This window comes from Homarus americanus, unplaced genomic scaffold, assembly GCF_018991925.1.
Source record: "Homarus americanus isolate GMGI-L3 unplaced genomic scaffold, GMGI_Hamer_2.0 scaffold28, whole genome shotgun sequence".
Lineage (NCBI taxonomy): Eukaryota > Metazoa > Arthropoda > Malacostraca > Decapoda > Nephropidae > Homarus > Homarus americanus.
In genome coordinates this window covers 6,337,767-6,363,540 of record NW_024742238.1, presented here as the reverse complement: position 1 = coordinate 6,363,540, position 25,774 = coordinate 6,337,767, and the positions used below count along the sequence as shown (strand labels likewise).

Genomic DNA, 25,774 nt, shown 5'->3' with positions numbered 1-25,774 from the left:
GCACTCCTAGGGTCCCAGTTCACCCAGCTGTAAATGGGTGGGTACCCAAGTTTACAACTAAGGGAACGAATGCCGTCCAGTGCAGTAACGGCCATGCTGCCTCTTTGTGTACTGAAGGTTTAGTATGCAGTGTGCTGTATCCTCACTGTACCTTACGGACAGTCATGCCTATGGGACCCACTTTCACTTTAAAGTACATCACAGACTCGGTGATTCTTAAACCTGGATAACACCACCACTTATAAGAATGTTGTGTGCGAGAATGGCATTTGTGTCTCACTGTGACCTGACCTTCCTGCAGTTGTCTTGGGCGCCTGAGTCGTATACGACGATGTGAGTGATAGTTTAGTCAAGTCAAAGTGAAAAAGTTTTCTTGTTCTGCCTTAATGTTTGTTCGTTCTTGTGTTCTCCGGCCACATATATTACTGTGTTGGCTGTAACTGTCGCTCAGGTAACTCCTTGAACGATAAAGATTTCTGAGTCAACCAAATTTGGTTGACTGTTTTACATAGATAAGTAAGTTTGAATAATCGGACGACTTTCGTGAGAGTAGTTCCTAACGCGACCCATCCACAATGTGTTCCCATGTTCAGTTATGTATCAGACTTGACGGTAAGCAATTATCGTTAAAAAATATTGTACAAAATCCTGATATCCTGGTTCATGATGTGTCGTGTTGCATGACGTCAGCTTCAAGGAGGACGGACACCACAGTTAGGACAGTGTACAATCTAAATACTAAGCCTTCAGTAAAGTAAAATGCCACCCATTCACAACAGGGAGCACAGCACAGGAGGTTAAGGAACACACTGGGTGGAAAAGATAACCAAACACGTGATCAGGACACAATAGCCTCTCGGAGTCATCCTTCACAACACTTCTCACGTAGATCAGTTGTTACGTAGTGTTGAAACATTCTAGTATGACCAAGAGTTTAAATAATTATTACTTGTAGCTGCCGAGGTATAAGACTGATGCAGAGATGTTCTTTTAAAGGCTGTTAATTAGCTACCTGTCAAGAGTTAAGGTTCTAAGTTGAGTACATCAATTACCTAGCCTATCTACTATCATCATCATCACCATCACCATCACCACCAACATTATCATCATCATCATCATCATCATCATCATCATCATCATCATCATCATCATCATCACTATTATTCACATTACTGGTTTCAGGGTATTTCTGTATCGTGGCCAGGAAGTATTTCGTGGTTCAAGGTGTTCGTTCATTTATCATCGAGACAGCGAGTTATGTCTTAAGTGTTTATATGTGTTTGTTTGTCTAGTGACTGTATTCATATCGAGAGAAATTCTTTATTGATTTTTTTCATGAATAAGTGAAGGTGTGGTCCAGGGTAGTCTTTTTCTTCCTCCGCTGTTTGTTTATTTGTCTTGATCACTTCTTAAATGACCACCAATCAGGTTATGTCTCTCACCTTAACCACCAATCAGCTTGTGTCTCTCATCTTGACCACCAATTAGGTTACGTCTCTCATCTTGACCACCAATCAGGTTACGTCTCTCATCTTTACAAGTGTATATCCTGTTGTTGTGGTTATCTGGCCACACCTGCGGCCTGTAAATCTCCCAGACGCCACATAAATTAGCCCCTCTCACCTGGCAGATTTTGACGGGGGAGATACAGTAGTGCTTCAGAGATTAACCTTCGGAAAATAACACAGCTTCGTAAACACATAAAGTTGTCTTATCTTGTGTTTGCTCTTGTCGTCTGTACTCTCAGCTTCTTATTCTTTACAGATACTTTGATTATATCTTAGAAACATCGTTCATATTATTGGAGGGTGGAGGAGAGGCGGCTGTTTATTATTATTTTTTATGTATTGCTTTTTTTTTTTACTTTTAATACTTTATTCAGCTAACAACAAACGATTATATTCAGATCAAAGGGGCCCCCGTATATACTTCGAGGTATAACACAAACTGAAACCATACATCTCACCATGAACAAACCTTACCTCACCTGTTGTTCTTAATTACCTGTGTCTTTTAACCTACACGTTATACTCTTTAACTCCACTATTGTCGTTATTAAGTGTTCAGTAAGATATTGGTGTTAGTGTACAGCACCATCACCGCTCTGCTGCGCCTCAGTATATCACCATCACCTTTGTTTTCTCTGCTATGAAGAGTCATTTCCTTACCATCTTTTGGGGGTGCCAATGAATTTCATAAGTTCATCTGCCACGGTGGGTTAAGATGCTGTAATTGACTGACCTCCTGTACCACCAGGTAGGACAGTGATGGTGGTTACTGTAACATATAGTGATAACTGTAACACCATAAAATGGTTACTAACACCAGAATGTGGCTATTGGAACCGTTAATGTAACAGATATTGGTTAATGTGACTCAGATAATGGTTAATGCAATAGTGGTTATTGTAACACCAGGTAGGGCAGTAGTAATGGTTACTGAAGGTGTGACCCAAGACTCGTGGAGATATGAGACGTGTCACATTTACCAAACAATGTCACACCATCACTGCTGTTATTCTTTATTGTAACACTGGTTTAAGTCCCACATCATGTCCGTCCACTGTCCGGTTTTAAGTCACAGCTCACAGTCACCACTGGTTTAAAGTACTCCACACGTGAGTCAGTACACACACACACTCAAGTTGTTTTTACCATAGCGAGGCGTCAAGGTGGTAATGATGAAGGCTTCCTGTGTGGCCCCTTAACGTGTTCCATCAGGTCCTCTAACATCCTACACTCCTCCTCCTCCTCCCTAACAGCGTCACTCCTATAACGCTATAACAGCTGCTATAACTTATACCCTCAGCCCTGAAACACAAAAGGGGAGACTGGGAGGTAGGGGTAGATTGTGCCTTATCAACGCCTCTCGTCCCAACTTGTCAAATAAAATGGAGGGTTGTTGAGCTCGTCTTGTTTACTTGTTGTGTGGGTCGACGTAGTTGATAGAACGAGATTGTGATTGGTTAAGGAGAGGAGGGGGAGGGGGTAGGAGGATTAACACCAACCCGCCCACCCACTCACCCACCCACCCACCCACCCGCTCACCCACCCACCCACTCACCCACTCACCCACCCACCCACCTACCCACTCACCCACCCACCCGCTCACATCCTTACCCATCCTGGACGTCACACCCACAGGTTATGTTAAACAGCCCTTCTCCCACCCCTCCCCCCTTCCCTTTCCTCATCCCTTCCCTTCCTTTCCCCTTCCCGCTTCCTACTCCGTCAGCCACCAGGAAGGCGCTCAGTTAGAAGACCAAGCAGGAGATGAAAGCAGAACACACGGCAGCGACAGTCGAAAGAACAGGAAGCTGCCTCAGACAGCCGGAGAGGAGGAACTGGGTGCACTGTTGGGGGTGGAGAGAGGGGGAGGCTTCTTTAAAACCCAATTACTGAGAGACACAAGTGAGGATGGTGAGGAGATGAGATGGTGAGGAGATGAGGATGGTGAGGGGAGATGAGATGGTGAGGGGGATGAGATGGTAAAGAAAGTGAGGATGTCTAACCTTTTGAAACTTAAGTATTTTCCACACATTAACACTAAAGCTACACACTGATCTAACTAAATTGTCAGTAGGTGTGAATAAGACTCTCCTATCGGGGGTTACGTGGGTCAAGGACTGTGGGGTGTATTGGCTTGGTGTAGATTGAGGGACTTTGTGTAGGATTATAATTGGGTCCCAGAGAGGATAACTGTTTTAAGAGCTACAATATGTGGTAAGAAATATAACCAGTTGACTGTTAAGTATGACTTGAGTTAACTGGGTGACTGTGCTAAACGTGTGACTTGACTGTTTGTTATTGTTCTTAAGGAGGAATATGAAGAGAAGAAAGAAGGTGGTGGTGATGTCAAGGAGTCATGGTCAGTCAGTCACACACACACACACACACACACACACACACACACACACACACACACACACACACACACACACACACACACACACACACCTGCTACTTAACACGTGACTCTCAACACACTTTAGACAACTGGCAGGTCGTACGAGTGGGTTATTAACTCCCACCAGTAATCTGTACTCATGACTCCTCCTGGTGAGTCTGTCAGGCCTTGTTGATGGCTGGTGGTTGTTGGTGTTCCCAGGTGGTACTGTGATTCACCATGTGGTACTGTGATTCACCATGTGGTACTGTGATTCACCAGGTGGTACTGTGATTCACCAGGTGGTACTGTGATTCACCATGTGGTACTGTGATTCACCATGTGGTACTGTGATTCACCATGTGGTACTGTGATTCACCAGGTGGTACTGTGATTCACCATGTGGTACTGTGATTCACCATGTGGTACTGTGATTCACCATGTGGTACTGTGATTCACCATGTGGTACTGTGATTCACCATGTGGTACTGTGATTCACCATGTGGTACTGTGATTCACCATGTGGTACTGTGATTCACCAGGTGGTACTGTGATTCACCAGGTGGTACTGTGATTCACCAGGTGGTACTGTGATTCACCAGGTCGTACTGTGATTCACCAGGTCGTACTGTGATTCACCAGGTCGTACTGTGATTCACCATGTGGTACTGTGATTCACCAGGTCGTACTGTGATTCACTAGGCGTCCACACGAGAGGGAGAGGAGAGACAGTGCTTTTGCAGGGAGAGATGAAATGCGATATAAGTAGAGGGAGAGTAGTCTGAGAGAGAGAGGGAGAGAAAGGGAAAACATGAGAATGAAGGGAGAAGGAAATGGGAGTGTGTGTAATAGTCCCAGGGAGAGGAGGGAGAGGGAGATCAGCAAATCTCGGGCGTCATTCACAGTCACGACCAGAACAAGTAATCTCTCTCTCTCTCTCTCTCTCTCTCTCTCTCTCTCTCTCTGTTTACATATCTACGTTTTTTCTTTCCTGTTTGTTTGTCTGCCATTTTCGTTGGGTTGTTTGTCCGTCTGTTTGTATGTTTTTTTTTTCATTCATCCGTTTACGTTTTTCCGTCCATATGTGCATCTTTCTGTTTGTTAATTTTTTTTTACGTTATCCTGTCTCCTTCAACCCGTCCGTCCGTCCGTGACCTCTTGTACACAAGACACCTCAAGACTGGCTGGACGGATATCGATCATACTTACACACACACACACACACACACACACACACATACATCAGAGGTGGTGGTAACATTTGACGTGTTCGACCTCTCCTTCACTCCCTCGGTCGCCTTCAGGGTGTTAGGTCAGCTGCCTCCTCCTTTTCTTCCTCCTACTCCTCCATTATCTTCTTCCATCTTCCTCTATCTCCATCACCTCTTCCCCCATTTTCTTCCTCCTCCTCCTCCATCTTTTCCTCCATCCTCCACCACCGCCTCTTCCTCTTCCTCTTCCTCCACCCTTTTCTCGTCTTCCTCCTCCACCTCCAGCAGTGATCCCCGGTCTGGTAGCAATTGCTCTTAACAGGATGAAGCTCATCATCTGACCAAGTCGGGCAAGAAAAGGACTATTCCACACCAGCTGTTAAGGGCCATCCTCCCATCCTCACCCGCCTCAACACCGTACATAAGGCAGTTTGGGGTATTGATTTGAGTGTACCTGGTGGGCGTTTTTTTTTTTTTTTTCCTTTTTTTTTTCTCTTCTATCTCTTTATCTCTATCTTTATCTATTTATCTATCTATATATTTATCTATCATTCCTCTTCACGTAAGGTCATAGACGCACTAACTAGAGGGATACAGGTCATTTTAAGTACTGTATTAACTGTATCAACGCACTACTGATCTAATTATACCTTAATACACAACACACTACTGTACTGTATTTCTTGACAACATTAATAAAAATTACCTTTGTATTTATTATTTTGTATTGTTGTTTTTTGTATTATTATTGTTATCATTTTATTAATATTATTTTTATCGTTTTTATCATCACCGTAATTATTATTATTGTTGTTGTTGTTATTATTAGTATTATTAGTATTTTTTTTGTATATTTATTATTATTATAAAACTAATCATTGCTATTTTTTTCTCACATTAATCACGTCATCCTTTTTCCTCTCTCTGGGGGCCCTCACTTGGTGGTGTCGGGTTGCCAGTTGTAGTGTTTTTGTTGCGTAATGGGATATGCGTGTCATTGCTAATGTTTTTGGGAGTAACTGTGTGTGTAAGAGAAGCGAGCCGATCTGAATAAAGAGCGAGACATTTTTACGACCCGCAGTATTATTATTACTGTATATTTTTTTTACATACACTTGATAAATTAATTGTTTTTGTTTTTGTTTTTTTCGTGTTTTTGTTTTATATATATATATATATATATATATATATATATATATATATATATATATATATAGAGAGAGAGAGAGAGAGAGAGAGAGAGAGAGAGAGAGAGAGAGAGAGAGATGATTTGTATTTTTTAGTGAAATATATTTAATGTTTTGGATTTTTTAATAATTATTGTATATTATTTCTTAATTATGTGAGATGTTGTTGTGAAATATTTAAATTATTATTACCGTATTTGTAATTATTTGTTTTTGTTATCAATTTTAGTGAGAATATAAATTTAATATCACCTTTGATCTAATTAATTTTATCAAATATCAAAATTTAATATTGATAAAATTTGTATAAAATTAACTATAACCCGATATTGTTATTTAATTTAGTTTATTTTAATATGATAAATAGTGATTTTTCCTTTGAGTCATCATGGGGGAGAGAGTTAACACCAGCACTTGTCTGATCTCTCTCCTTATGGATATTAATTATTAAAAACAAAGATAAATAAATCCTACTGGTCTTTTAGGAATATTATAATTACCTCATTCACATCTTATAGAGAAGGCCAGGTGTATCATCGTTCTGTTGCTCCAGTGTTCGTGTAAGACTCGACCAACTCGTTCATATACCGCCAAGAGTTAACGTTGTCTATCCTGTGTTTAAAAGAAGGATGAGATGGATGTTGTTCTTGTAATGGGAAAGTTGGTGGTGTTGTGGTGTTACTCTGGTTTCTTAATGGAGTCTATGGTGCAATTGCGAGGGAGTCTATGGTGCAATTCCCATCACTTTAAAGAGAGTTAAGGGATGCCATTCGTGTGTCTCTATTGGCCACGGCAGCGTCTTTACACACACTCATCTGTCTTAGGAGTGTGGTGGTGTGTCGTGCCTCGCCTCACCAAGATAGATGTGACTTAATGTTCTCCTTTATACAGCCGGCAGAGTGGAGGAAAGCGTGTGTGTGTGTGTGTGTGTGTGTGTGTGTGTGTGTGTGTGTGTGTGTGTGTGTCCGTCCGTCCGTCCGTCCAAACACGTGTCATTCTGGGGTGGGTGGATTATGCCCCCCCCCCCCCACACACACACACATTGGCTAGTTCTTATTCTCTTCTGCAAACTCTCTCTCTCTCTCTCTCTCAAACGTTCATTCACAGGGACCCTTGACTCAATTGCAGTTGAATGACGCCACACCACATGGCCCTGTGTGTGTGTGTGTGTGTGTGTGTGTGTGTGTGTGTGTGTGTGTGTGTGTGTGTGTGTGTGTGAGATTATAAAAGAAAATTAGAATCTAAAAATAGACTAAAACGTCTTGAATCTTTTTTCTATATCTTTTAGTTGTCTTTTGTGACAGGTCTTTTTGGTGTGTCTTATGTAAGGGGTCTTTATGATTGGTCTTTCTTGGCTGGTCTTGGTGGCAGGAAATATCTTCATCCGTACAAAAACAGTGAAACCCCCTCACCTTTCCCCCCTCCCACCCCACCCCCACCCCACCTTCCCCCCACCTCCCCCCAAAGACCCAACAAAGGAACGGGGAAATACACTTTTTACAAGGCTTAACAATTTAAGAGGGGGAGGGAGGGTAGCCGGAACTGTGAAGGAGATGAGGGGGAGATGGAAAGGAGGAGGGAGGAAAGGAGATAAATAAGGAGAGAGTGGAAATGAAAGGAAAGGAGATGAAGGAGGAGAGAAGGAGAGACAAACAGACAGAGACAGAAAAAGAGGAGGTGGAAGGTGGAAAAAAAGGATGAACAAGACTAGAGGAAGAAAGAGAATTGAAGAACGAAAAATAAATGGTGATTAACAAACACACAGATGGAGTGCAGATGGATATAGGAGGAGGGTGTAACAGGGCCGGGTGTATCTTGGTAAAGGTTCAAGATGGTGTAGCAGGCCTGAAGGAGGAGGTGTTTTTAGCCTGGCGGAGGATGGGTTAACATTAGGGTGTTTAATTATCAGGTGGAATAAGCTATAGGGTGTCTAATCTTCAGGTCATCCTTTTTTATGTTAGGAAGTATTGATATTATGTTTATGATTTATTTGTGTTATTTGTTTGCACTTATATTATTGATCAATGTGGGAGAGTCTAATGTCTTGTTATTTTTTTATTTTGTCCAACAGCGAGTGACTGAGCAGCTCCGCCGACCGCATGCTGTGAGGTCCTGGTGAACCTGGGTGTGGACAGCACCGACACAACCGCGGCACAACACTACACACACAGACACACACACACACACACACACACACACACACACATACATACACACACACATACACACACACACATACACACGTACATAAACACGTAGCCCCGCAGCCACACACCGAACGCCACCATAACAGACGAAGACAAGGACCTCCAGCCTCACTCCATCATGGAAGGTGACGAGAAGAACAAGAACAAATCTGTAGGAGGTGGAGGAGGAGGGGGAGGAGGAGGAGGGGGTGAAGGAGGAGGAGGAGGGGGAGGCATGGAGATGACCCAGTATGGCCTCAACGGCACGTCGCCCCAGACGCCCAACGACGCGGGCCAAGTGGCCCTGGACGACGAGATGGCCCTCCGCGGCACCTGGAGCAACCACCTCGACTTTATCCTGTCCCTCGTCGGCAATGCTATCGGGATTGGCAACGTGTGGCGCTTCCCTTACCTCTGTTACAAGAACGGCGGAGGTGAGTACTAGAAAGAGATGTGTGTGTTTATTGTACTTGATGAGAGAGAGAGAAGAATTAGTGTGTGTGTGTGTTGGACTTGATAATGAGTGAAAGAGAGAGTTTTTGGACGTGATAAATAAATATAGATATGTCTCAATTAGCGATCCCTTCAGTATGCCATGTCACGCCTCACCTCAGGACAGTTTCACCTTGAGTTGGACCTTGAGGATGATGGAGGTACAGGGTGAACCTCGATCTGCCGTGAAAAATAAATAGCAATTGACCGTTTTTTCGTGTTCTGGGTAAATCGGGAACTGGGCGATGTCAGAGGGCTATGTATAGGAGCCTCTGTGTTTGTGTGTGTGTGTGTGTGTGTGTGTGTGTGTGTGTGCTGCAGGATGTGTATACAAAGAGACACGTGTGCAGGGAGAGAGTTGCACTGCTGTGAGGTGAGGTCATCAGGCTAGACACACTGCTTTATGTTAAATAGTACATCCGTATTAACTCTTCTCTTGTTGGTGAGAATAACAAGATGACTGCTGCCTCACCCACGGCCACTCTCACCCTCACACACGTGTGGTATACGGTGAATATGTATATATATATATATATATATATATATATATATATATATATATATATATATATATATATATATATATATATATACACACACATACACACACACACACACACACTTATTTACATATACACACAAAACTCATTCTCACTTACGCATGCAAACATATACAGACTACACACACACACACACACACACACACACACACACACACACACACACACACACACACACACACACACACACACACACACACACACACACACACACACACACACACACACACACACACACACACACACACACACCACCCACGACCTGGGGGTAAGGTTCTCCACGTGTTAGATCATCGCATCACATAGTATCACGCACCCTCAGACTTCAACCTTCTCACGTGTACAGAAAATTTACACCGTCTCAGAAATGTGAGAGAGAGAGAGAGAGAGAGAGCCAGGGGATGGGGGGGTGGCGGTCAGTAGTGGTGGTGGTGGACGGGTGGAGGAGGTGGTGGTGTGGGTCAGAGGGACGTAAGTGCCGGGAGAGCCAATTGGTGTCTGACACTGAGCTGACGACCTGACTGACGGTTCCTACCCTACTTCCCGCCGACCAGGTTCCTGCCCCTTGGCTTTTCCACCTCCGGACGGCTCTCTTTCCGGTTGCTTGGGCTGTTGTTGTAGGTGTTGGCCGGTCAATAGGTATAGGTAGTTGAGGCTTGGGTTTAGGATATTTGCCGGATGATAAAAGTTCTTACTGTGGACTCTTGTTGATGTTTACCGGATGATAGAGCTCTTGGTATGATATCCTGTTGATGTTTGCCGGATGATAGAGCTCTTGGTATGATATCCTGTTGATGTTTACCGGATGATAGAGCTCTTGGTATGATATCCTGTTGATGTTTGCCGGATGATAGAGCTCTTGGTATGATATCCTGTTGATGATAGCCGGATGATATCTTATTGATGTTGCCTTAACTATCTCTCAAGTTACCCCGAGACTGTACCCTAAAGTGATGGTGTTTATCTTGTTCACATTTAACGTAGATCTTGATGTCTCCTGGATGATGGCTGCACTCTCGCCTGGCCGCCTCCCCAGTCTTCAGGGGTCATTTGTTGGATGTCGTATTTGAATAACGAGTTACCAATACGGAGGCGGCTGAGGCTAACGGAAAATATTGACGCTAACGGAAATATTGAAGTTAACGGAAAATATTGAGGTTTACGGAAAATACTGAACTGACGGAAAATATTGAGGTTAACGGAAATTATTGAGGATAACGGAAAGTTTTAAGCTAACGGAAAATAATGAAGCTAACGGAAAATACTGAAGCTAACGGAAAATACTGAAGTTAACGAAAAATGTTTAGGCTAACGGAAAATATTTAGGCTAGCGGAAAATATTGAATCTAACGGAAAATACTGAAGTTAACGGAAAATACTGAAGCTAACGGAAAATACTGGTGCACTTTGTCTTCTGGCCGCTCTGATTTGTCAACGTTACCAACTGAAGAACATTGCACAGATAAAGGGATCACCTGAAGATTATACACCCTGGTTAAATTTCACTTGAAGATTGTAATACTCTAACGTTACTTAGAGGGGTTGAATTTGGTTAGGTTGGGTTGAGTTTGGTTAGGTTGGGTTGGGTTAGGTTAAATGGGATTTAAATTGACCATTTTTATCAAGTAATGTGGTTTTGACTTTAGGTTGTTGTGGTCTGTTGTGTACGTGGCTCTCGGCTGTACTGGTCTGTTGTGTACGTGGCTCTCGGCTGTACTGGTCTGTTGTGTACGTGGCTCTCGGCTGTACTGGTCTGTTGTGTACGTGGCTCTCGGCTGTACTGGTCTGCTGTGTACCTGGTTCTCGGCTGTAGTGTCTGTTGTGTACGTGGCTCTTGGCTGTACTGATCTACTGTGTACATGGTTCTCGGCTGTACTAGTCTGTTGTGTACGTGGCACTCGGCTGTACCATTACCGCGACATATACGAGATTACTGACATCCTGAGAGACTTAGGATGAGTCAGGAGGGGATATGAGGACTTAAACCTGGATATAACGTGAGAAGGTTAGGTTAGGTCTCTCTCTCTCTCTCTCTCTCTCTCTCTCTCTCTCTCTCTCTCTCTCTCTCTCTCATAAGCACCTGGTCGTAATACCCTAGTGGGCACGTGGCCAAATTGGGCGCGTGTGAAGGGCAGTCGGTGGCAGGTGCAGGAGGCCTACCAGAGCGAGGTACTCTATATTTTTAGACCCCATTCTGGCACACGCACACACACACACACACACACACACACACACTTGCTTATTTTACTGCACTCCTTGACGTCACTAATCCCCCAAGCCTACTTTAATCAACTTAAAAATAACAAAAACACAACAACAAATACACATATAATGGCAGTGTACAGTTATAGCCAATTTTTCCCTTAACACCGTACAATATCTGCTCATCATCTCCTTGTCGTTAATATATGTAATAGGTTCATAGTTGGTGAATGTTGATTTTCATTGTGAATTTCGTCGGAATCATTACATTAAAATGAATAATATTAATGAATAGAATCTGATACAATAAAATCCCATTCTACATTTGTCTCCGTGAACCCTGAAGTAAGTTGTAACATACGTTGCCTCAAAAGCATCTTGGGGATTTTTGTCCACAACTGCACATTCAATTTACCTTTATAATCGAGTCTATTTAGAATCTGAGACGCTGTAAGAGGTTCGACGATGGCTGAGCATAACATCAGAAGTGTATATGGTGTTAAACTCCCTCAGAAAGTATTTTATGAGACAGTGTTAATGGGTTTATACCAGCCTCGACAATAGCGGGTCATTGCTATTCATCGTCGCTGTGAAATTTCGCCCGTAATGATACACCCTTTAGTGAACTCACACACAAGACCACCTCTTAATTGTCCTGAGGGCGGGGTGGTAAGGGAGGAAGGGGGTGGGATAACGGCAGTGAGGAGGAAGGATGGGGAGGGTAGAGGAGTGAAGTATGTATGAGGGAAGGGGGAGGGGGGTAGGAGTGATGTGTCAAGGAAGGGAGAGGTGTCGAGAAGGAGAGAGGTAGCAGGAAGGGGTGACAGGATAGGGGGATTAAGGTGTAATGTGCTCGTGGCTGTATCACATGAAAGATTCTTACCTGAGATAGTGTGATCGATTTTGTGTGTCCGCCTCTAAGCATACATAATTTTCATCCAGTTTCGATCTTGAGGCTGAAAGAGACATTTATTTTTCTTGGTCATTCATGCTATCACAATTATGGACCGATTTTCATGATTTTATTTTATTTACTTATTTTTTGATGGGGGGCAAATTTATGGACACACCAACTAGACACGAAGGAATTGTGGTCAAGATGTGTCAAAGGTCAAGGTTTAAAGTCACCTGGAGTGTAATGACCCCTTTATCCTGAAGCATTAAGTTATAACTTATTGTGATATAGTTACAGGTCTAGTGTATCATAATATACAGTATGAAAGGATATGGTGTTGTACCAGTGCATAACAAGGTATAGTAGTGCAGCTAAAGAATTCCAGTGTACCGTGACATTTTACACAGCTACAGTGGTACAGCTAAATACAGGCCCAACGTATCATAACATTTTACACAGCTACAGTGGTACAGCTAAATACAGGCCCAGTGCACCATAACATAAGTTGGTGGTTATGCAGGTGATGGTGTAATGTAGTGCAGCTGTTCTGCTATTTACGGTTTGGGTTGTGTTGGTGGCAGTGACAAACGACTTGAGCCAGCGGGTATGATTTCCCTATCAGGGAGTCCATGATGTGTGTATTGGCTGCTGTGGGGGAGTGTGAGACTCGCTTTATGCACTCCCTACACTCTCCCACGACTCCCAGTTACTCCCATGGCTCCCAGTTACTTCCATGGCTCCCAGTTACTCCCATGGCTCCCAGTTACTCCCATGGTTTCTAGTTACCCTCCCATGGCTACCAGTTACTCCCATGGTTTCCAGTACTCTCCCATGGCTTACAGTTACTCCCATGGCTCCCAGTTACCCTCTCATGGCTTCCAGTTACTCTACTCTCCCTTTCCTCTACCACATCCCCCTTAATTCTTCCATGTAAATATATATTATGCAGGTAAATACGTGTGTTTCCGGTTAGGTTAATATGGTGCTTAATCCCACGGCTGCCACCATTTGCAGACACTTTAATTTGTAAACAACTCACTATTAATTTGTTTTCTCACTTGGGGCGTTAATATTTACTCGCTGTGTGGATGATATATATTTAATATTGCTTACTTTTTCACCTGATGTATGTTATGTTTATGTAATTAATTATAGAATAGTTTGATGAAGTCAAATTTTAAAAGTTTGTGCTCTCAAGAGAGTTCGTTAAATATAATATTGAATTATAAATGGTTAGTGTCAATATTAGCAAACTTTATTTAGGTTCGTCGTCTGCAAAATGTAAATCATAAGATATAGAAATTAATGCCAGATATTTATTTTTCGACTGTTGACATGGGCATCAAATACATACCCTCGTATCTCAGTGGTTCTCAGGGTAAAGAGGTCAATAAAACACAACCTTACTCACACCACGCATGAGTTGAAGCCTGACAGAACTAATGTGAAGACTTGGGTGATGATATTTTACTTGGTCATCATTTGCCAGTTCATGATAAGGTTGTGTCTGTAATCATCGTTATTGTCTCTCATCATTTATGCTGGAGAGGGGCAGGAAAAGGAGGGATTGGAACTGAATGATAGAGACACGACAAAGGGGGAGGGGTAGTACTGGAGATACATCACAAGAGAGAGGATTGAGTGATATGAGGGTTTGAACACGGTGAGAGATGGATCCTGTAGGAGAAAGGTCTTTGATGGTTTCGTCAACTTGAGGTCTTCCGGGTAGTGTTGTGACCTGAAAGGAAGGAGGAGGAGGAACAGGTAGTGGCAGGAGTAATAGTAGCACCAACAAGAGCAGCGCTGACAGCACCAATAGCAGCAGCAAGAGCAGAAGTAGGGGGACGGGATACGGCCATTAGCGAGGGGGTCTGACCCGGCCGGGGCTGTCACTCATCGCTGGGGTTGCAAGTGTATCGCTCCCGCAACTCTACCTCTATTATTATCAAATTTAAGGTTGTGTGGTCGACCTCAGACGCCGCGGCACGCACCACGGGCCACACACACTCAAGGTGAACTCGTCTGCATCCAGGTGTCAGCGCTTGAGCGAGAGGATTCAAGGGCGGGGTTAAAACACAGGCGAGTGGCGGGTGGCATTAACGTGTCGTGGCTGCGATATCCCGCGTCCGTCCACCACTGCTCTTCCTCTTTGGTGCTGTACTCTTGTGGTGCTGTACTCTTGTGGCGCTGTACTCTTGTGGTGCTGTACTCTTGTGGCACTGTACTCTTGTGGTGCTGTACTCTTGTGGTGCTGTACTCTTGTGGTGCTGTACTCTTGTGGTGTTGTACTCTTGTGGTGCTGTACTCTTGTGGTGCTGTACTCTTGTGGTGCTGTACTCTTGTGGCACTGTACTCTTGTGGCACTTTACTCTTGTGGTGCTGTACTCTTGTGGCACTGTACTCTTGTGGTGCTGTACTGTACTCTTGTGTGCTGTACTCTTGTGCTGGTGCTGCTCTTGTACTCTGTGGTGTGGTGCTGTACTCTTGTGGTGCTGTACTCTTGTGGTGCTGTACTCTTGTGGTGCTGTACTCTCTTGTGGTGCTGTACTCTTGTACTCTCTTGTGGCACTGTACTCTTGTGTGCTGTACTCTTGTGGTGCTGTACTCTTGTGGCACTGTACTCTTGTGGTGCTGTACTCTTGTGGTGCTGTACTCTTGTGGTGCTGTACTCTTGTGGTGCTGTACTCTTGTGGCACTGTACTCTTGTGGCACTGTACTCTTGTGGTGCTGTACTCTTGTGGCACTGTACTCTTGTGGCACTGTACTCTTGTGGTGCTGTACTCTTATGATGCTGTACTCTTGTACTGTACTCTAGTGGTAATAATAATAATAATAATAATAATAATAATTAACAGTTTATTGAAAAAATTCTGCAGCCCGAAGGCTGAAAATATAAATTGGACATAAATGACTTATTACATACATTGGTACTGTACTCTTGTGGTGCTGTAATATTGTAGTGTTGTACTCTTCTGATGCTGTACTTTTATGATGCTGTACTCTTGTGATGCTGTAGTTTCTGGCAGTGCTATACTGTGCTGTGCTATGCTGCTATATTATGGTCCTGGTAGTGAAGATGATCCGAGACTCCGCTGCAGTGCTATTTACCATAAACTTACACTCCCGTCAAGTTCTCCCAGACAGGTTCATTTCCCACGCGCCTCACGCTCCCTGAAAATATTTGGGGTCACATGATAAAAAAAAATATATATATATATACGTGGACTTATATTTTCTATATGTGTGTTTTATCAGGTTTGCACTCGTCTTTTTGGCAGGTTTGGAATATCATGTTTGTATTTTGGTTGTTGTTTTTGTTTTGAATGTTAGTGTGTGTTTGTTTGTTTTTTGGTGAAGAGGTTTTGAAAATTTGTCTTTTTTTGTTGATAAACATTTATATGAGAATGTAATACTGGTGATGACTGTGTGTTTAGTGATACTTTATGCACACACACACACACACACACACACACACACACACACACACACACACACACACACACACACACACACACACACACACTAAAAAATCCGTCTCAATATCTCTTCTTCTCGTCCTTCCTTCCTCCTCCTTTTGTTTTCCACTCCCTCCTTCTCTCTCCTTCCTCCCCTCCTCTCCCTCCTCCAGTAGTCGTCACAGCCCCGGCAGGAGGTCTGGGGTCAGTCTAGTGGTGGAGGGTTCATTGGTGAGCAAGGGCCGGGCTTAACTGATTTACCGTCAAGCCTGTTGCTCTTCCTCCTCCTCCTCCTTCCTACCTGTTGCTTCCACTCTTCGTCTTCTTCTTCTATTCTTATTGGAACGAGTGTGTGTGTGTGTGTGTGTGTGTGTGTGTGTGTCGCAGGATCAACTACCATCACACAGGTACAGCTACTGTGTGTAAAAATCTGTCTTTACCGACAACTTCAAGACTGAGGGCTGAGTCTTTGTTGACATGGGGGGTGGTGAAGGAGGAGGGGGAAGATGGAAAAGGAGAAGGATGGAGATGAAGAGGATGGAAGAAGAGAAGTGGTGGAAAGATAAAGGAGGAGTTGGTTGAGGATGGAGAGGAAAGAAGGCGAGAGGGATGGAGGAGAGAAAGAGAGAGATGTTTGGTTTAAGGAAGAGTATAAGAGATGAATAGATATAATGAAGAAGAGGAACAGAATAAAGGAGATAAAAAAGACAAACAAAACACAAACTAGAAATGTAGAGATTAAAGGCACGTTTCTCTCTCTCTTCTTACTTACGTCATTTGTCTGAAGATTATTATTATTATTATTATTATTATTATTATTATTATTATTATTATTATTATTATTATTATTATTATTATTATGATTGTTAAATTCACTTGTATTCCCTCGTTTATTCTCTCTCTCTCTCTCTCTCTCTCTCTCTCTCTCTCTCTCTTTCTCTTTCTCTTTCTCTTTCTCTCTCTCTCTCTCTTTCTCTCTCTCCCTCTCTCTCACTATCTCCCCCTGCCACCCTTCTCCGTGTACCTTTCCAGGGGCTACACCAAGACCTTCTTTCTAATTACAAAACATTGATCCCCAGCAGGCCAGCCTTTGCCCACCCCCGTTTTCTCTCGCCTGGGGTGGGGCGGGGTGGTGGGTCACAAGAGACACTTCTAATTGTCTCCAGAATACACTCAAAGGGTTCACATGGGCCCCCTGTCCTATAGACCCCAAGCTAACTGGAACTAAGCGTTAGAACTGCTGTCCTTTGTTAATACAGGTATACCCCAGTGCTGATGGGTCCCGATACCTAATGGTTGTGTTAAGTCGGTGTTATAACTGGGGTACCGGATAGTATAAGAAGCTATCCCCAATATGGTAATGTTTTATATATATTGCAATAGTCTTGGACAGATAAATGATTGTAATATAGAGTGAAGACAGAGATAACACTATATGGCGACACAGAATGATATTATAATAATAAAATACTGCCGAGAAAAGTTCACTCTGGTGACAGAAACAAACTAGAGTTGAGATCCTGACCTGGTGATCCCAAACACTTAACGCTGCCGATGTTGTCACCGTGAGGAAGGTCTCGGCTCTGCGTCTCACCTTCCGCGTCATTCATCAGAAGGGAAACAACTGGAACAATGGTGAGGGACACTTTCACTAATGGAAGGGTCCCCGCGCCCCTCACACCCCCCCCACCCCCACTCTCCCCTCATCCCTCCCACGACTGTCGACCAAAAAAAAAACGCGTCTTTAGCGAAGTTGTTTCTACACTTTAAACCGACACCTAAAGACCGACAGAAGACTAACTTGTACTCAGACACAACACAAGGACCGAATTCATTGACATTTAAGGGCGTCTCTCTCTCTCTCTCTCTCTCTCTCTCTCTCTCTCTCTCTCTCTCTCTCTCTCAATGTAAATGACCTGAGTGCTAGGGGAGAGGGTCGTTTCCAGGCAGTTTGATTGGGGGACCTCTCCATTGTAATGTTCCATAGTACAAGCCTTCCTTCCCTCCACCGATGGGCATGAACTGAAAAACAAAACAAAAACAATAATAAATTCTTCAAGTGATACAAACAATAACAATAAATAAATAATAATCACGCCAGAAAATATTAATAACATCATGAGCGGGAGGACGGACACGATCTACCCACATTATCACCGGCTGGAGGTATAATTAATATGGAAATGTTGTGTTGTAAGAAGAGTGGGTAATGGTGGTAGTAGTAGTGGTAGTGATGATGGTAGTAGTGATGGTAGTAGTAGTGGTAGTGATGATGGTAGTAGTAGTAGTGGTAGTGATGATGGTAGTAGTGATGGTAGTAGTAGTGGTAGTGATGATGGTAGTAGTGATGGTAGTAGTGGTAGTGATGATAGTAGTAGTGGTAATGAAGATAATAATGGTGGTAATAGGGGTGGTGGTGGTGGTGGTAATAGTGGTGGTGTTAGTAGGGTAAAAATACTATCTCGTCCCTCAGATAAAGTTTACAATACACTGCTGCAGCTGACAACCTCTGGCCAAGAAACTCCGGAAACACCCGGACTTATGGCGCCGCTCTAATGTGCTTATGATGACTGTGTGTGTGTGTGTGTGTGTGTGTGTGTGTGTGTGTGTGTGTGTGTGTGTGTGTGTTTTGAGTATATCCACAGTATGATTATTTGTCAATAATTACATATATTTACATTACGAAAATAACAATAATTTAGTAGAATAATTGACCTCACCTGTAGTATAATAATTGACAAAGTATAGTCATTAATCAACCTGTACCTGTCTCTCCTCCAGGTGCCTTCTTGATCCCCTACCTCCTGACGGTGTTTTGCTGCGGGGTGCCCACTTTCTTCCTGGAGGTGTCGCTGGGGCAGTTCTTGGGTACTGGCGGCCTTACGGTATGGCGTATCTCCCCTATCTTCAAAGGTAAGTCCTCCCCACTGGCCACTTCTTCCCTCGGCATGGCCACCTCTAGTTTGGGTGGCCATTAGGTAAATAAGGTCAATATAACTATACAATTATCTTTGGTTTATCAGTTTTGTCTCTTGTTTTATCTGTGATTTAATTGGTGGTTTAATTTGGTCGTTTTAGTCGTCAGTTAAATCGGTTTATTCTTATTTTATTTATTCACTTTGTTTTTCAGTAATTAATCTCTACGGGATTCGTTATTATTTTGCTAAGATATTTAATTATTAAGTATTGTATTCATTTATCTAACTAATATATCCGCGTACCTGTCCAACCAATGTATTTATGCACCCAGTTATTCATCTGTTTAGTTTGCCTTATAGAAGACGTAAACACTGTAGACAAATACGGTTATATTTAATTCATTGTGTACATCAAGAGGCTGACAAGTAGCTCCTCAGGATGTTTACAAACTTCACAAACAAACAGTAATTTTAAACTTGAGGGGAACATTGTGGTGGTGGTGGTGGTGGGAGGGACGAGGGAAGGACTAGGGACCGTGTTATTGTGCATAGATTACATTGGTGTTGATTTACATTGGTACCTTGTGAGCGTAAGGGTTGATCTGCTCATAAGGGGAGGGAGGGGGTAGGTGCAGAGGGGTAGAGTTACCTTGGGGTGTAAATTCACATATTCTCTTAAGGAAAATTGTAACTCAGAAACGTAACCTGTTAACTTTTTGGGGGGGGTCTCTCTCTCTCTCTCTCTCTCTCTCTCTCTCACTCAAAGGCGTGGGATTATCCTTGCGTGGACTTAGACTTATCTGGAAGGCGTGGGGATCAATACACGCCCTTACCTCATATATACACGCCCTCACCTCACATGTACACCTTCTTTTTTACCTCATGTGCTGTACACGTCCTTACCACCCATGTACACCTTCCTTTTCGAAGTGATGTCATGGCTTTGTTGAGTTTCCATGAAGTGATAATGAGGTGAGGTGGCTGTGTAGATCAGGTATTATTATTATTATTATTATTATTATTATTATTATTATTATTATTATTTCATATCACTATTGGCTAACACGCAGTAGTAATGAAATGAGGTGATTCTTCATTTATTTTCAGGGTATTGTCATGTCATATCACGTCACTATGAGCCAAGACATGATAGTAATGAGGTGTTGTCACATTGCAGGTGTTGGCTACGGCGCGGCGGTCATGTCAGTGTGGCTCAATATCTACTACATCATCGTGCTGTCCTGGGCTCTCTTCTATTTCTTCATGTCACTCACCTCTCGTAAGTGACCCCCCCCCCGACCCCACTACCACCCCGGCTCTTTTGTTTCCCCCTTTCTTCCTCCTCTGACAGTGTCTTTAGCAGGATTGTTCACTGTTCTTTCTCTTCTTCCTCCTCCTCCTACTACTTTTTCTTCTTCTTCTTCTTCTTCCCCTCCTACTACTACTACTACTACTACTACTACTACTTTTTCTTCTTCCTCCTCCGACTCTTCTTCCTCTTCCTCTTCCTCCGACTCCTCTATCTGATCCTCTACTTTCTCCATGTTTCCTATTTAGTTCGGTCTTCCTCCTCCCCCTCCTGCAACCGCCCCTGCTGGCCAAACTGCTGTAGCGGCAATAACTTCAACTTACTCTAGTACTTACTCTTGCTAAGCTTATGACTAAAGCTTAACTTGAATTTTATTAAGGAGTTTTTTGCTGTATCCGTAATGACTTGCTAAGCTTATCTTTTTAAAGTTTAACTTGCTTTTTTACCTATGTGTGTTATGCTGTATCTATAATTCTTACAAAGCTTATATTTTTAAAGCTTAACTTGACTTTTATCTAGGTATTTTCTGTTGTATCTGTAATTACTTGCTAAGCTTATTACCTTAAAACTGTTACCTGATTCACAATACTCTGCTGTAACTACAATTCCATGCTACGACTATGTTTACAAGTCTGACTGATAACATACTGTATATACCCCTAATTCTCGCATTTTTCGCATTGTTTGTATTTTCCACATTCTTACGTGCGTGTTTTTATGTATTTAGGTACTTAATGTATACAGTGTGTTGATGCATACATTAGTAATTTTCTTTTTCTTCTCGCTAAAGCATTCTGTACCGACTGTGTCTCTGCTACATGACAACTGGGAGGAAGTCGCCTTTTATACAGTACTCTAAGCCACCTTTACTAAACTCCCACACAACAAGAGTTCAAGTGGTTTGTGTGTGTGTGTGTGTGTGTGTGTGTGTGTGTGTGTGTGTGTGTGTGTGTGTGTGTGTGTGTGTGTGAAATATTTACTCTGGGAGGTTTGAGAGTGTGTGAATTTGCTGTAGCGCGTAGGGTGAACAAAATATTACCGTCTAAGTTTATGAAGAGTGATTCTTGTCAAAACTAATGACTAACACACACACACACACCGTCGTGGCCACAGCTCCTCCTCTAGCACGTCTGTCCTGAGAATGTTTAAGCTTGTACACTGATGTTACTCCTGCTGTTGAGGGTACATGTTATAGCGGTGCTTCTCATTAATGACCCTCCTCTCTCTCCTCTCTCTCATCTACCTGTGGATTTCGATTGGAATGACGTCGCCCTCTCACTCTTTCTCTCCCCCTCTCTCTCTCCCTCAGTCAGAACAGGCAGTGAGTATTATTCCTACCGTGTATTATATTAACCATTGATTATGTTTTTTACAATTCAAAGTTATTATTTATTTTCTTTCTATAGAATACTTTAATATAACATAATGCAAGTGTGAATTTGTGATTGTAGGTTGGATTTGTAACTCTCAGTATAGGAAATATTTTTAATCATGAGTTAATATTTTTCTTGCCAGTTATTGTAGAAACATAAGTACTGTTTATACATCAATGTGTCTTGTTACTGGCTCATGTACCCCCTGAAGGTCACTCTCTCCACCTTCTACTTACTCTTATCCCTACCTTAGTGTGTCTCACCTTCCCCACCCTGTGTCTCACCCACCCCTTTGTTTATTCCCCATCTCACCACCTTCCCCTATTCTCCCTCTCACCACGTTTCCCTGTTTCTCTTCTCACCTCCTCCTTTACTCCTCTCCACCACACTCCACTTACAACCTCCCTCCCCTCCACCACACTCCACCTACACCCTCCCTCCCCTCCACCACACTCCACCTACACCCTCCCTCCCCTCCACCACACTTCACCCACCTACACCCTCCCTCCCCTCCACCACCACACCCTCCTCCCTCCACCACTTCACCTACACCTCCCTCCCCTCCACCACACTTCACCTACACCCTCCCTCCCCTCCACCACACTCCACCTACACCCTCCCTCCCCTCCACCACACTTCACCTACACCCTCCATACACAACTAACGTCTTTACACCCCCCGTCTCCCCTAGAGCTGCCGTGGGGGTCGTGCGACAACTGGTGGAACACTGATACTTGCGTGTCGCCGTACGCCCGTAGCAACCTCGAGTGTTGGGGCGAGACCTTCAACAGCACGGCCAATGAGACGTACTGCAGGGTGGGCAACCTCACTCGGGTACACGTGGTTAACCTCACCGACCCCGTCAAAGAGTTCTGGGAGTGAGTGTCTGTCTGCCCTTGTCATTTTGTGTATGAATATATAGTGTATATGTGTATTGTTTTTTTTTTTAAAGATCAAGTCCTTCTGTACATGGCTGACTGCTTCCTCCCTCTTGTTGCCTGGGGAGTCTTGGATAGTCTGTTATGATGGCTGCTCCTCGCCTTTCTCAGCCAAGGTATGAAGTCCTCTCCCCTCTAGTGTCATAACCCAGCCCATGTTTTAATAAGTCAACTCGTGTCATAATATTTCAACACATATCATGACACAGTTGCTTATGTGGACGATCAGTAGTGTAAGTGTACCCTTGAGGGAGCTGTGGTGCAAGTGTGCGTTTAAGGGGGCACTGGTGTAATCGCGTGTTTTGGTCAACAGAAAACGGGCGCTGCAGATTTCGGACGGCATTGATCATCCTGGCACCGTACGCTGGGAGTTGGCCCTGACTCTCCTCGTCGCTTGGATCCTCTGCTACTTCTGTATCTGGAAGGGGGTCAAATGGACTGGCAAGGTGGGTTGTTTTGACCTTATATTTCCTCTAACGAAGATGTCACTGCATCAGGCCAACACCTTGATGTAGAGTTGATAAAAACATTGGTTGAGACCTGTAGTTGGTTTTTTTTTTACTACGAAACGTAACTGTTTTGTGCTTTAAGAATGTTATTTCTTGAATGACAGCCAATGTGAGCCTTTTCGGTGCTAGGACAGTGTGGTTTGAGACACGACTGATGTCTCTGATTCAATGAATGATGACACCTTAAGTGAAAGGAATTTGTAGAAACCATCGGCTCAGTGGCCACTCCTGATGGTACTCGGGAAGGCGTGTGGGCGACTGGGCGAGTTTATCCAGATGTGGTCACTTTATCTCACAGGTATTGATTACATCCTCGCCACATTATGATCAGTGTCACACCATCACTGACAATACCTTTTTTCTGTAAATTACACACTTTCAACATTACAGAAACAGACATTTGGAAATTTTACTGACTAGGTAAACACCATTAGTTGGACGTGTAAATAAAGTGACATTTTATACCTATTTACATGAACGTGACTTTACTCCAAATTTGCACCATTGTAGACTTCAAGTTTAGCTGATACATAAACATATTACAAAATACAGGAAAACACAGTCACCTACAGTCAGGACCTGGTGTTAATGGCAGTCATTTTGAACATACACTATATTATAAATTCTACGTTATATATACTGCGTAGTAATTAAAAAATAATGAAAATTACATCATTCAGTTCCCAATATTAACTTTGTGATCATGTTGTAGTTATTTTTTTGTAATTTCATGAGATAATTCTGTCCTCCATGCCTTTGTTTATGTCGTTGAGTGTTTGAAAGATTGCCCCGTTTGTATGTACAGGTATGTGTGTGTTTGTATGACTTAAGCTGGTCTTTCATTCTTACATCAATGAATTAAGCTGTGTTTCATTCTTTCATCTCTGATTTAAGCTGGTGTTTAATCCATCCATCATTGACTTAAGCTGTTTAATCCTTCCATCAATGACTTAAGGTGATGTTTAATCCTTCCATCAATGACTTAAGGTGATGTTTAATCCTTCCATCAATGACTTAAGCTGATGTTAATCCTTCCATCAATGACTTAAGCTGATGTTTAATCCTTCCATCAATTACTTAAGCTGATGTTTAATCCTTCCATCAATGACTTAAGCTGATGTTTTAATCCTCCATCAAAGACTTAAAATAATGTGTATGAAAGAGAATTGAAGAGGAAATGAAAATGGAGAGATGAGGGGGATTAAGAGAAAAAGAAATAGGAAATGGAGAGAGAGAGATTGAGATTTTGTGGTACAGTACAATATTTTGTAATAATGATCTTCTGTGTACCATCCAACAGTCAGGTGTACTAATTGTTCTACCATCTCCTCTATAGTGTACTAACTGTATTTACTAACTCCCCCATATCATGTACACCTTCCCACCACATGGATTGTATACAGTACTCATCATGTACTAACACACGCACAATAACCTCCTGTTCCTCCTCCTCCCGTAGGTGGTGTACTTCACGGCACTCTTCCCCTACGTTCTCATGTTCATCTTGTTCATCCGTGGTGTGACGCTGCCAGGGGCCATGACGGGGATCCGCTACTACCTTATACCTGACGTGGAGAAGCTCAAGGATGTCACGGTCAGTTGTTGCTCCTTGTTGACGTCTCACTCTCAGCGTTGACTTACTCCTTTGTCATCTTATTACACCATTAGCCAGTTTTATTGGTAACTAAACCAAATTTATATACCTGTTTTATTTTTCACTTGCTAAATATTTTTTGTTCAGAAGCTCAAACTTTTATGGTAAAGAAAATTGTTAGTGTATTAGGGTATGTGTGTCTGTAAAATGTAAATTGGAATAACAGTAATTTGGGACAGAAATTAATGCAACATTTAAAATGCAACTGAAATTAACAGCGAACGTATACAACTATGGGGTACACGTATATTATTCCAAACTAGGATATGAGGTACAGTATATCGAAACATAAAGGCATAATGTATGAATGGTATATTCAGTATACATATTATCACAGCTCTTCTCTTGTTGATGTGGGATGTTACAAAGAGTCACCTTTTGATGGTAATTGTCCCGTAGTTGACCATCTGCAACGGATGAGAATGTCAATGTGTCATTTTACATCTGTGAAGTATAACGTATAATAAATATAGCAGTTCAACCCATGATTGTATCAAATGTATTTCTGCTTACATTTTGTATTGTACACTTTACTTTTTTTTTAAGAATGCACTTGAGGATGATTCTTATTTTGTCCGGTTAATGAACGAGAATGAGTCTCCGAACTGACTTAACCTGAGTGTTTCAGTTAGTGATTTCAACTGGACTCGCCTATCCTGTCTTTCGAGTGAAATATTTATTTGCCTTACCCAACAGGTGTGGGTGGAGGCGGTGTCACAGGTGTTCTGGTCCTATGCACTTGTCCTGGGGTCTCTCATTGCTCTGGGATCCTATAACAAGTTTGATAACAACTGTTACCGGTGAGTTGTCTGCTTAGTGTTAGTTAAAAGAGAGACGCTGTTGTTTACGCAGTATACTCCTTGACAATTTTCTTTGTTAATTAATGGTAAGGTTAATGGAATTGTTGTGATAAGATATACAGTAATCAAGTTGAATTTTGTCACTTCTATTTTCATCACTGGTCTCTCCTCCTGTTCCAGCAGTCTATCAGTATTTACCC

The 25,774-nt window shown here is 42.8% G+C and overlaps 1 protein-coding gene across 2 annotated transcripts in view; it reads left to right on the top strand.

Annotated features, from left to right (window-relative positions):
- The window catches only part of LOC121876668 (sodium- and chloride-dependent GABA transporter 1-like), an 81,434-nt gene that overhangs the window by 47,156 nt on the left and 8,504 nt on the right, over nt 1-25,774 (top strand). For both annotated transcript variants that reach the window (XM_042382007.1, XM_042382006.1), the window contains exons 2-8: nt 8,355-8,903; nt 18,855-18,986; nt 20,169-20,270; nt 22,365-22,551; nt 22,925-23,057; nt 24,580-24,714; nt 25,471-25,574. In XM_042382007.1, coding sequence (XP_042237941.1) covers nt 8,609-8,903; nt 18,855-18,986; nt 20,169-20,270; nt 22,365-22,551; nt 22,925-23,057; nt 24,580-24,714; nt 25,471-25,574 — 1,088 coding nt within the window. In that variant the 5' untranslated portion in view covers nt 8,355-8,608. The remainder of the gene's footprint in view (nt 1-8,354; nt 8,904-18,854; nt 18,987-20,168; nt 20,271-22,364; nt 22,552-22,924; nt 23,058-24,579; nt 24,715-25,470; nt 25,575-25,774) is intronic.